At 47.1% G+C, this 12,498-nt stretch overlaps 1 protein-coding gene across 1 annotated transcript; it reads right to left on the bottom strand.

The window, feature by feature from the left end:
• Positions 1-2,486: 2,486 nt before the first annotated feature.
• On the bottom strand, positions 2,487-11,376 carry PSMD2 (proteasome 26S subunit ubiquitin receptor, non-ATPase 2). The gene is made up of 21 exons (XM_065876731.1): positions 11,191-11,376; positions 10,685-10,741; positions 10,137-10,301; positions 8,914-9,035; positions 8,524-8,748; positions 8,083-8,241; positions 7,785-7,929; positions 7,543-7,603; positions 7,142-7,288; positions 6,865-6,971; positions 6,540-6,667; positions 6,235-6,322; positions 5,293-5,455; positions 5,066-5,167; positions 4,755-4,900; positions 4,430-4,513; positions 4,050-4,218; positions 3,863-3,957; positions 3,507-3,633; positions 2,970-3,088; positions 2,487-2,821 (listed from the first exon to the last, which is right to left on the bottom strand). Exons 1-21 carry the CDS (start codon positions 11,323-11,325, stop codon positions 2,639-2,641), a joined length of 2,727 nt encoding a protein of 908 aa, XP_065732803.1. The 5' UTR covers positions 11,326-11,376; the 3' UTR covers positions 2,487-2,638.
• Between the last annotated feature and the right edge of the window lie 1,122 nt (positions 11,377-12,498).

Here is a 12,498-nt window from a genome sequence, read left to right as displayed (position 1 = left end):
CAGCCTGTGTCTCTTATCTCCTACCACAGTTTCCCATAGCTCTATACACAGCCAAACCAAACTATCCATGGTTTCTGAAAACAAATAGCTTGTCTGCCTCTTGCTTTTCCTACTCCTTTAGCTATATCCTGCCTTCTTTTCCTCTGGATAAACTCATTTTTCTCCAAGAATCAGTTTCCTCAAAAATCTCCCCTCACTTACCTGGGCACTTAGGCCCTATTTCAGTGATCCTAGAATAACTTGTTCACACTCCAGTACAACATAATTATTTTCTTTTTCATTATATAAGCTTTGTGAGGATTTGCTTTTCTATATTTGCATATCCACAAACTAAAATAATGTCCAATGCAGAATAAGTAAGTCTCCATTGATATCTATTGCTGAATGACATTAAATGTGAAAGGTTAAGAGCCACTGTGAAAATTTCTTACTCTAAAGTACAATCACTGACTTGGATAGAGAATTATCCTTTTATTTATGTTTTCCAGTTTGCAATCACTTTCTAATTTTGTTTCATGTTTTAAAACTTTATTTAGGTATGTTATAAACTGCACATGTTTAAAATGTACAGGGAATTCCCTGGCAGTCCAGTGGTTAGGACTCTGTGCTCTCACTGCTGAGGGCCTGGGTTCAATCCCTGGCTGGGGAACTAAGATCCCACAAGCCATGCAGCCAAAAAAAAAAGAAAAAGTACAAGTTGATGAGTTTTGACAGATATGTTGAATATCATCACCACCACTACCACAATCAAGATACTGACCAATTCCATCACTCTCAAAAGTCTTCTTCCTTTGGAATCATCTTTCTCTTCACTCCAATCCACAGATAACCACTGATCTGCTGTCATTAGAATTGTATATAAATGAACTGATAGAGTATGTACTCTTTTCTTTTTTTATTCTTGTACTTTTTTAAAATCTGGATTCTTTCATGCAAAATAATAAATTTGACATTCATTCATGTTGTTATTTGTGTCACTGTTTTTTTGGCTGCCCTGTGCGGCTTGTGGGATTTTAGTTCCCCCGACCAGGGACTGAACCTGGGCCTCCGGCAGTGAGAGCGCAGAGTCCTAACCACTGGACCGCCAGGGAATTTCCCTTGTGTCACTTTTTATTGTTGAGGAATGTTCCACTGGATGGAAATCACTTTCTAATTTCTTAACATCACCACCATTAGAAATCAGGTAAGACAATTACTATATCCCCAATGTAGAGATAATAGAGGCTTATCACACTGATTTGCTTAAGACAGTTCCCATTAAAGGGGCTTTACAGGTCTGCTGACTCCCAAGTCCAGCATTTCCACCTTTTATACAGGTTTTACACAGGCTGCTAAGTGAGACTAGAGGGAAGACTATGGAGATACTCCATCCAAAGCTGCTGCTTCTCCAGCCTAGCCAAGAGCTTGGACTACTATAGGGTCCACAAGTCTCCAAGGCTACAGAGACTGATTAACAGTGAGAAGGGCATGGGCCTTGGAGTCAGACGGACTTAGATTCCAATCCTGGCTCTACTACTTACTATGTGGTCCTGAACAAGTTACTGAACCTCTCTGAACTTTACATTCCTCACCAAAACACAGGGATAATACCTACCTCTCAAAGTTGTTGTGAGGTATGTACAGCAATTATTCTTTCAACATTTATTGATGACCTATTAGGTACTGGTCACTATTTGGAGCTTAAACCCACAGTAAGTGTTTTCACAATAAGTGTTGGATAAATGCTAGCAATTATCTGACAGGGCCACATGTTCTCCTCCACTGCATCCACAGGGGTCTAGGCCCCCACCGGCAGTGTAGCTATACTCATACCAGTCCCACCAGGAAGGAGCACTACAGATCAAGAGTGATTACATTCCAGGAAGGAGGCCATTTCTTTCCCATTGCTCTACTAAGAGGAAGGTCAGGATCAAGCTTTCTTGCACCGTTCCCGCAAGGACAGCCTCGAGGTAGATGTTAACATGATCATATCTCTCAAATAGCAGCCTCCCCAAAAGGACAAGCGGGTCATACGAGGTAAAGATGTTCATTTCATTCAGTAGCACAGAAGTCAAGTTGGGAAGAGTGGAACTAACTCTGCTGCCTCTTAAGAGAAGGGATCCTTAGTCCAAAGCCAGGGAATGATGGGCTTGAGGTGGGTGTGTGTTGGCAGGTGGGAATAGGGGGGATGTTTGGGATCTACAAGCCCCTTGGAAAGTTATTTGTAAAAGTTTAAGTAAAAATTTGTGTACATACATCTTGTAGAAAGAAGATCCAGTACATTTATCAGCTTCTCAACGGTTCATGCCTCTAAAGATGAACCACTGTTCTAAGATGATTAGGAAGGAGGGGAGAAGGAAAAGGGGCTTAGTTTTTTCCATTCTTGGTAGCCTCCCTGCTAGCCCAGGCTCAGAGTTGCTACAAACAATACCCTCTCACATCCACTCCCCACCCCAGTCTGGCCTCCAGCCACAATACCCCAGAAAACAGACACAGAGGGACCTTGCGGATAAAGGTCTTTATTCAACAAAGTTATCTCACTCAGTAACAAAAGAACAGGAGGTAACAATTCTCCCAAAGGTTTGGAGCAGTGTCCACCCCTGATGGAAGGAAGCATGACCCACTGACACAGCTGCAGCTCAGAGCCTCTGGTGGCCACTTAGAGATCATAGTTTGGGTTCTTCCGAAGGATAACAAAACCTTCTAGAATAGGGGTGACGGGAAGGAACTCCTCAGTGGCCAATTCTGCTCGCTCCCCGTGAGCCAGCAATACTGGGGTTGTGTGTGTCTGGAACCCTGTGATGGTCTTGGGCTTGCCGGCCTGGCCCACCACATCCACTGCCTGTGGGGTGAGAAGACTGAGATGAAGAGACTCTGGATAGGAGTACAGCAGCAACCCAGTGCCAATTCAAGTTTCAGAGAAATGGTACCTCTGCATTCTACAAGCTCTAGAATACAGCCTGAGCCCTCCCCTCTGCTCAGCCTCTCACCTGGCCCACACGGACAGACACTGGTAATGGCCGCAGCTCCTCATCGAATGTGACCAGCATTCGGGGCTGCATGGCAGCCACCAGCCCATATAATACATAGTGCGACTTGCCTAAGATGACTAAGAGCACAAGACAAATATAGTTAGAGGCATGCCTGAACCTTGGGACCCCACTCCAGCCCTGACTCTTTAATCCCTCAGTTATATAGCTGAACCCACAACCCTCCCCTCATACACCCTACTACAAGCTGGAGATGCCACCCCCATATTCTGACTACAGGTTGAGGACTTGATCATCACTTTCCCCCAGTCACTCAGAGGCAAAAACTGGGCTCAGTTCTTCATCTTCAAAAGAAAATCTTTTTGGGTCAGATCAAAAGTGTGGGGGATGAAAGTCTCAATGAGGCCCAATGAACCTCAGGAATCCAGAGCAGCAGAGTTAACTCAGAGTCTTGCTCCTAAATTACCAAGGAGGCCCTGGTAGGGGTGTGGAGAGGGCGCCATGTGCCACCATGTAAGATTTCTGACAGGGACTCACTGTTGCGGACATCCAGGAAAGAGACAAGCACGGTGAGCAGCCCAGCCACGGCCACTTGACTCATAAGCTGCCGGTCACTGTGGTAGGGGCAGAGGGTGAGTGTGCCCTTCCCTAAATGGGTCAGGCCCTGGGGAAAAGAAAACAAAACAAAATGGAGAGAAGTGGACGTGGGGAGTCACAAGTCACATCTAAGGAGAAATCACCTAACCCGGCCACACAGAAACCTCACAGCTCATTCACACCCTCCTTTCCAGGCCAAACTCAAGGTCCCCTTCACGAAGCGTCAGATCTCCCTTCCATCACACAGACACTTCCTTTGGCACATTCACTCTAAGGAGAAAAGTTCTATTCTCTACCTGTGCCAAGCGCACCATGAAGAGGTTGTTGGGGTCCTTGGCATGATACTGGGCTAACTGGCGCAGCATCGCAGCCAGACGGGCATTATTGGTACCTGGAAATGTTAAGCATTACAAAGGCTTGAAAAAAGGGCCTCAACAACCCTTCTCCCAAGATGCTTATGATCTCTTTCTGACCAATACTCACCACTGCCCACCATGCCCATGGCAAAGATGGAGTTATAGGAAACTTCTGGGTCAGCATCATGAGAGAATTTGCTTAGGGTATCCAAGATGTTGAGTCGTGGATTGGAAACGGAGATTAAGGCCAGTGCTAAAGGCACAGCCCTTCGGAGTGTAGGCTCCCCATATCTCAGCTGGTGATAAAAGAAAATAACAAGGGTATCACAGAAAGCAGAAAGAATAAGCTCGGTTACAGGAACAGATGGATAGACGGGGTCTTAATTTTTGTAGAAAGGGTACAGCAAAAAGACCATTTCTCCACCGACAAAACCCATCAGGGAAATTCCTGGGGAAACTCCAGGCATCAAAACTAATATACTTCAATCTTCTCCATGGGATACTCACCAGGTGGCCAAAGGTTCGTAGTGCCATCTCTGCACCAATCTCCTCACCCATAGCAATAAGGGCAATCCCTAGCACAGCTACTCCCTGCAATTGAAGAGGCAGCAGAGCCCAATAAGCTCAGGGAACAAAAAACTCGCCCCTGACTCAAGTCCCATGTAAGAAGAAAAAGCCATCCTGTGGGGCACACCCTGACTCCTCATGTATGGAACCCAGTCTCATGCTATTTCAATACACAGTGATACCCAGAGACTCTAATAAAACAAACAAACCCACAGTTATCTTTTCTCAGAGCTTCCCTCGGAGTATGCCCAGCTGCCCACAGAACCTGATGTGCTCCCATGTCGGCAGGGGCTTCCTTCTTGTCCTTGTCCTTCTTTTCCTTTTTGTCTTTGTCTTCCTCCTTCTCCTTGGAGTCAAAGTGTTCACTGCAAATGTGGAGCAGCTGCTGCACCTTCAGTACATTCCCAGAGCCTGGGGCAGGGTGGTAAGGGAGAGAAAAGGTAGAAATGACAAGGCACCAAGGAAAAGCTTGCTCTAGGAACAGAAGCTAAAGAATCTAAGGCAATTCAGAATGACTTAAGAAAGGAGGTCCAAGAGAGAAGTGAAGAGTCACTGAGGAAGAACAAAGACACAGACCTGCATAGGCACACACATCCACCAGTGTGTTGGCAAAACTGCGGAATGGCTCTGACACAACCTCCAGTGCGGCCAGGATGGCCTCAATGGCCTCTCCCTTCCCTAAAGGAGAGATTCGAGGGGTCAGAGGACATGTACTCCCTTCCAGCACAGCCTGACTCATAAACTCTCCCTGTTGTATCCAGTTACTACCAGTCTTTTGCCCAAATAGAGAGACATCCCCTAACCTAGGTGGTTGAGGCCCAGTCCAAGAGGAAGCCAACGGGCATATGTGTCCTTGAGCTCAGTCTCTGACTTCTCCATGATGGTCTGAAGGATAGTGGAAGTGACATCGCCATTGCAGGATCCCACTGCTATCATTCCACAGGCTAGAGCTGTCACACCTGCCACCTAACAATAGGAAAATCGACATCAAGTTATTAAAATAAGTTGTTAAATAGTTGTTTACCTATCTTGATTCAAGATAGCCAATTCCTACAGTCCACTGAAACCACATGAGGTAATAACCCCTTTCTGATGGTAGGTCAAAATAACAGTAGCATCAACCATTCACTGAATACTACAGGTCAGTCACTAAGTCAACTCGCTTGCATACTATTAACATTTAATCCTCACAACCCCATGAAACAGGTCCTACTGTTATTCCTCTTTTAATGATGAGAAAAATGATGCCTAAGGAGACTGAGTTACGTGTCCAAGATCACATTGTTTGTAAGCAGAGGTGGCAGGATCTGAACTGAAGCCTATCTGACTAAAACCTATGCTTTTAGCCACCATACTATATTTATCCATCACTAAAATGATTCTGCACAAGTAAGAAAATTTAAAGTTGGCTCATGACTAAAACAGTGCACCCACCCCAAACTGGGTTAAGTTACTCCCCACTCTAGTCTGGTACTTCCTCATGGATCCCAAGGGCTGGAACTCAATACTAAAATGTTAACTCTTTAGCCTCAATATCTCCTGAGACTTAGAAGCCCAATTCCAAGCAGTTTCACTGAAATAATACATCTCTCTCTCTCTCTGTCTCTCTGTCTCTGTCTCTCTCTCTCTCTCACACACACACACACACACGCACACACATATTTTTTCACCATTTATCAGAGACCGGCAAGACTCAGAGCACCTTCCCTACTATCTCCCCTAAGTGATCAACAAACTCTACTCACCTCCATACTGGACTTGGAATCTCCCATCACAGGTAGCAGCAGTGTTAGAACATCTTCGCGATTGGAGCCAGCATAGGCCAAGCCAAGCCTGCAAAAGCCAGGGAGAGGCAGTCCCCGACACACACCCGATGATAGGACAAGGAAGAAACAAAAAGAGGATTGGTCATTTCAACAAATAGTCACCAAGAGCCAAATACTCAACAGGCACAGTGGTACTCTTTGGCAATACAAAGGTGAAAGGGCCTGATTCTGTTTTCAGAGCTTACAGGCTAAGCACTACCAAAAGGAGAAGCAAGAAGCCTTACCCAAAGATGGAACCAAGTCTCATTGTGTTACTGTTGTGGAGGACATAGTCTGAGAGGAGTGCCAGAGCAGGGTCACACTCATTTCGGACACCAGAGTTCACGATGCCACAGGCCAGGAGGGCTCCTGACTGCAAAATGCAAATAGATTCTTCACTCGGGCTACTCTACCTTCCTCACCACAAAGGATGCAACATGGGCCTTATTATAGCACCCGCCTTAACTGGAGTTAAAAACAGGGTAGACCTTACCAGTGAAAGGGAGGTCCTGAGAGGGCCCTAGAACATGGGAGGGGATGTCTGCATTAGTGGGTTGTACCCAGACCAACCTTGATATAGTCCTCAGAAGAGTACAGGTACTTGTCAATCTGAGTAAGGCCACCATCCACATCCCACAGCAGAATCATGCCAAGGGATGCAGCTGCACTCAACATTCCTATACCAAGGAAAAATCTATCAGTCTTAAAATGGCCCTGCCCTGAGAAAACTGTTATAAAGAGCTCTCCAAAGAACTGCCTTGGGGATCTACCATTATAACACATGAACCTAGGAGGACAACAAGATTGACCAAAATTATACAAAGAGAGAGTAGGAACAGAATTATACCATGATCCTTGTTCTTGTAAAGCCATTTGTTGCCATCATCAGTCAGCAGCTTGTCCTGGCCAAAGGCTGCATTCACAAAGCCGTTCACAAAAGAGGAGGCCAGGTTCATGCGGGCAGAGTCCACCTGAGAGCCACTGCCCCCAAACCCTGCAAAGGAGGGAAGGAGGAAATGAAGGTCTACAGTAGGACAAGAAAAGAACACAGTATGGCAGCTGATCTCTGATTCTGAGCTGGCCCCTTGGAATCCTCTATCTATAACCCCAACAGTGACCTAGGGAAAAAGTATGTGGGAATTCTGAGCTCTATAGGATTCCTAAGTATGTTGGGCCCAGCCATCACTCTCGATACAAGGGGCATAATTAACAATCCTCCAATCCCCAAACATGGAGATGTTTACTCACTGTTGTTCTCTAGGTGGGTTTTATAGATGTCATCAGGCACCTTGGGTTCCATGATGTCCAGCTGAAGAGAAGTCACAGGATCACAACTGCTCCCCCAGTCCTCCCCTAGCTGTCCCTTCTGTTACCCCATTGAATGGCAATTCTAACCAAGGAGAGTCTAGTCAGAGGCATAATCAGGGAGGTGAAATGCCAGGTATCATCACAACCAAAAAACCTTGTTGGAAAAGGGCAAAGACTCTCACCTCCCGAGCTAAAGCCAAGAAGTTGCTGTTGAGCTGCACGTTGGACATGATCTCTGTCAGGTCCTCATACTCCTCCACATCTTCACTCAGCTCCAAAAACACCCCATGTCGGCCTAGCATGAATGCCATTTGCTTCTGTACAACCCTGTGGGAGAGAGCCATCACGTCTGCTCAGCCCCCATCCACTAAGGGCACAGAAAAGCCCTTCAAATCCTAACCAGAAACTACATGTCCCAGCACTTCATGCACATGTCCCACTCATGAGCTTATCGCTTTGCCAACTTTTTCCTTTACATACACGTCCTTGCAGGAGGTGAAAATATCTTCTACCAGCTCCATGTCATTGAGCATCAATGCCAATCTCAGTGCTTCAGGGAAGCGACTGAACTTTCGGAACACACCCAGGGCACAACGCAGTAGGGCAGAGTTCTCAGGCTCGGGCACGTAATTCACACAACTAAAAAGGCAAAAATAATAAAGCTATCAGGCATTCATTTACCCCGTTTAATTCACTTACCCAATACTGAATGCCTACTACATACCACGAAGTATACTAGTTATTGGGACTACTAAGGAGACATGCCGTCTCTGACCTCAAGAAGTTCACAGATGTTAACAAATTCACTACAGCTTGATTGCGACCTTTGAAGCAGATACTCTTGGAGAATAAAGGAGTCACAGTTGAGAAGAAGTGCTGGGGAGGGCAGGCCTGCCACCATTCCCCACCCTGCTCACTCACCTGGTGAGATAGAGGCAGACCTTTGCATATGCATTCTCATCAATGTCTTTCTCCAGCATATCCACCTGCTCAATTTCCATAAGCAGGTCGCAGGCCTCATGCTCTGCATTGTGGGCCATGTTGTAGGGGACAATCTCCTTCACCAGGGTCAGCAGTGGCTCCCGCTGCGTCTTCTCTGCATCATCCAGCTCCTGCCACTCCTTAGCCACTTCTCCTGCCAGATGCCTACGGACAGGCCCAGATTATTAGAGGAGCAGTGCTTCATGGGAAGCACCTCCCTGTGGGTCAAGGAATTCACTATCTGGTAAACTCAATACACTGGTACTCCAAGACAGAACTCAGAACTATATCTCAGAAACCCTTCAGATTCCCAAGAAGAAAAGGTCTTACCTGACGTACTCATGACCCCATGATGCCAATTCCTCCTGGGAGCCCACTAGACGATATTTGAGGCACTCACGCTCCCCGCTCATGGTCATGGCCAAAACAGAGATGATGTCAGCGGCAAAACGCTATAAAGAAACCAGTCCTTTGAAGTCAAATTCAGGGTAAGGGGAATGTTACATTATGGAATCAAGATCACTGTCACTACCCCCAAAATTAAATGCTAATTATATCACCAGCCTCCATACTAAAAACTTAAAACATGTTATATCAGCTAAGCCTCATAATAATCCTAAGGTTAGTGTTGCAATCTCTCTTTTGAACCAACATGACTGAAGGGTGATAACAAGTGGAGAGTGGAGAAAAATGGAGACTCTGAATTTTATTCCAATCATAATAATAAACTATTAAAAGGTTTTAAGCAGAAAAGATTCACACTCTAGAAAAGATCACTATGGCTGCTGCATGAAAGACAAACTGTGTAGGAGGTCACAGACAAATGGAAGAGGGTCAGTTAGGAGGCTGCTGCAGTAGTTCCGGTGAGAACTGAAAACTTGGATTAGGGTTGTGCCAATACGCAGGAAAGTTACTGAACTGGGAATATATTTTAGAGGTAAAACAAATGAAGGTGCATGTGATACAGAGAAAAGAAAAATATTAAGGTTAAAAGTAAGTTAATAATAAATCATGATAATAAAATCCCAAAGTCCAACATAAATGACGGAAACACGGTCGTTTCTGAAGACAATCTTCCTGTCAGCTCTTATGTGACCATGTTGATTACGACGAGCACTGTTTTGTTGTTTTAATTTTTAAATTTAATTTTATTTATTTATTCTTGGTTGCGTTGGGTCTCTGTTGCTGCGCATGGGCTTTCTCTAGTTGTGGCGAGCGGGGGCTACTCTTTGTTGTGGTGCGTGGGTTTCTCATTGCGGTGGCTTCTCTTGTCGTGGAGCATGGGCTCTAGGTGTGCAGGCTTCAGTAGTTGTGGCGCACGGGCTTAGTTGCTCTGTGGCATGTGAGATCTTCCCGGACCAGGGCTCAAACCCCTGTCCCCTGCATTGGCAGGTGGATTCTTAACCACTGCGCCACCAGGGAAGTCCCGGGCACTGTTCAACTAGCTCAGATCTCAGGTCTATCAGGCTTCCTGAGATTCACCATGAGCCCCATGGTCTAGACGAAAAGGAATTCCTAAACTAGGCCTCCACCAGCTTCTGCAATAGTTTTACCTTATTCTCCCCAGGGGCCATGTTCTCATAGATCTCCTTCAGTTTGCCATAGTGTGGACGCAGAAATTTGAGAGGCTTGGGCACTGAAGTCATGGAAGTTGTAGAAGAACGAATCTGCCTCCTCAGTTCCTCCAGGGCTGGTCGGTACAGGGACGTGTCCTTCTCCTGATCAGGAGATGTTAGGGCTCAGACAAAAAGAGTCTCATACCTTAAGTCATAATACAGAAGTGTTCAACAACCTCCTAGGAAAGTAACTAACTGTGTCTTATCCATCTGTGATTGCCCAACGCCCTGCACACACACTGCCTGACACAAAAACAAATGTCCCAGGTTAAGAGTTCAAGAACTGCTTCTCCCACGAAACAAAGCTACAAAATCTTTCAATTATCTTTTTTTACTCCCCTCCCTCACAACATGGTTGTAATATGACTCCAAAATACAGTCTCTCTTTCCGTATCTCATATAGGAGTTGTTGCCCCAAGTGAAATAAAGCAAACAAGTGGGAAAGATCCATATATGCACCGGCTTTTGTTAACAGCGTGACTCACCCCCAGTCGTTCCACGAGCATCTCCAGTTCATCCTGAAGTTGTTTGTCCTCCTCAGACTGGAGGGTTGAGGGAAGAAGCTCATCAAGACAAGGAATCTCAAACACATCCTCCTCCCATTCACCCTGGGGCAGGTGGAGAGTGAGCCTGCCTCCTTAGGAAGGACCAGGTGAGACAAGGAAAGAGAGAGGGAATGGGAAGCCCTGATGGGAAGGCAGCCTGGCTCCTGGGCCAGGCTCTGCTTGAACGCCGTTCTGAAAAACGAGGGTGACAATGACCCGCCCGGGCCCACCTCACGAGTCGATGGTGAGGACTGGAAGGGGCGGCGGCGGTGACAGCGCGGAATGGAGGATGAGGGGCAGAGAGGCGGGTGCCGGGAGCCCTGAGGGTCGCCCTATCCGCCCTCTCCCAGGCGCGGCGGGGCCGCTGGGAGTCGGGCCCGAGGCCTGCGGAGCCGCCGTGACTCAGCCCGCGGCCTCTTCCGCCGGCTCCCGGGGCCGCGCCTCACCAGCTCCTGCTCTTTGTCCTTGTCTCCGGCATCCCGCCGCTCCTTGCCGCTCGGCTTCTCATCCCCGCCACCGGGGGACGTCGCTGGGGGCTGCTGGGGCTGCAGGGGTGCCTTCTCCCGGCCACCCTCCTCCATCGCCGCCGCCACTGCCGGCCCGCTGCGCGCGCACCGCCCCGTTTCCCAGATGTCCTCGCGCGCGTGGCCCACGGCGCCCCTCCTTCTCCAGAGCCCGCCTGCGACCGGAAACACTGCGGCAACCCACCCACCCCCGCGGCCTGGGAGTTCCAGCCCTCGGACCTCGCCCTCCGAAACCTCACGAAAACTCCAATTCCCAGCTTCCCGCGTGCCATAGGCACCTCCCCGGTTCGAACCTGGAGTTTCCTGAACGCCGTCTGGGGTTTGGGGGCGCCAGCTGCAGTAGGAGTTGAGCTGGCTGCGAGCCGAGACCGCCCCTCGATTCCGCCAAAGCAGTGTGAATAGTACACCCCAGTGATACCCCCGTTAGCCGCGTGGTGGGACAAACGGAAGAGATTCTTGAAATCCTGGACGCTTGATTGCCGTCTTTGTGAAGTCTGTGTAATCTATGTTTAGTCCCACACTACTGTGGCATATTCACCTCCCCAGCTGAAGAATAGTTCTCTACTATTACCATAAGGATGTGGATACCATCTTAAATCCACCTGCGGAGCCAGATGGAGTAGAAATGAATACATCAAGCCCTATACCCTAATGCGAAGTTCTGGAGCTAAAAACTGGACAAGATAAGGTCTTTGTCCTCAGTGTGTCTTTTGGTCTTCCTCTCCCTCTTATGACTTAGAGGGGATGTGACCGACACTTTATGTCAGGACTTATTTTAAATGATATATATTGTTCGCACAACTTTTAGAGTTTGGTAGGATTGTGTCCATTTTACAGCGGAAATCGTATAGTAAGTAGTAGAATCAGGATATGAATCTCGATCTTTGAGTCTCCCAAGTTCTTGAGTGTTTCAGGCAAACCTCAAAGTTCTGATCGGGCTATGTGTATATATCTAGAAGGTGAGAAAAGAGGAAGTAATTCTCCCTTTCATCCGGTGGGAACACTCACCATTTGGCCTGGAATCTTATTTTATGGGTCCTGAGGCATTAAAGAATGCAGAAAATGTTTGTTTAAAAAAACAAACCACCTGTCACAGCGCAGTTAGCATTGAATGAATGTTGGCTAAACATTTGTATAGGTATTGATGTAAAGGTCTGATGCCCATTTTAAAACTTGTTGCTCTTTTCCACTCAGTGTTTGGATTCTGGGGATGACCTTCCACTTGCATCA

Source organism: Phocoena phocoena, chromosome 4, assembly GCF_963924675.1.
Source record: "Phocoena phocoena chromosome 4, mPhoPho1.1, whole genome shotgun sequence".
Classification (NCBI taxonomy): domain Eukaryota; kingdom Metazoa; phylum Chordata; class Mammalia; order Artiodactyla; family Phocoenidae; genus Phocoena; species Phocoena phocoena.
The sequence above is the reverse complement of the archived record's forward strand: the minus strand, read 5'-3'. Positions and strand labels throughout refer to the sequence as shown.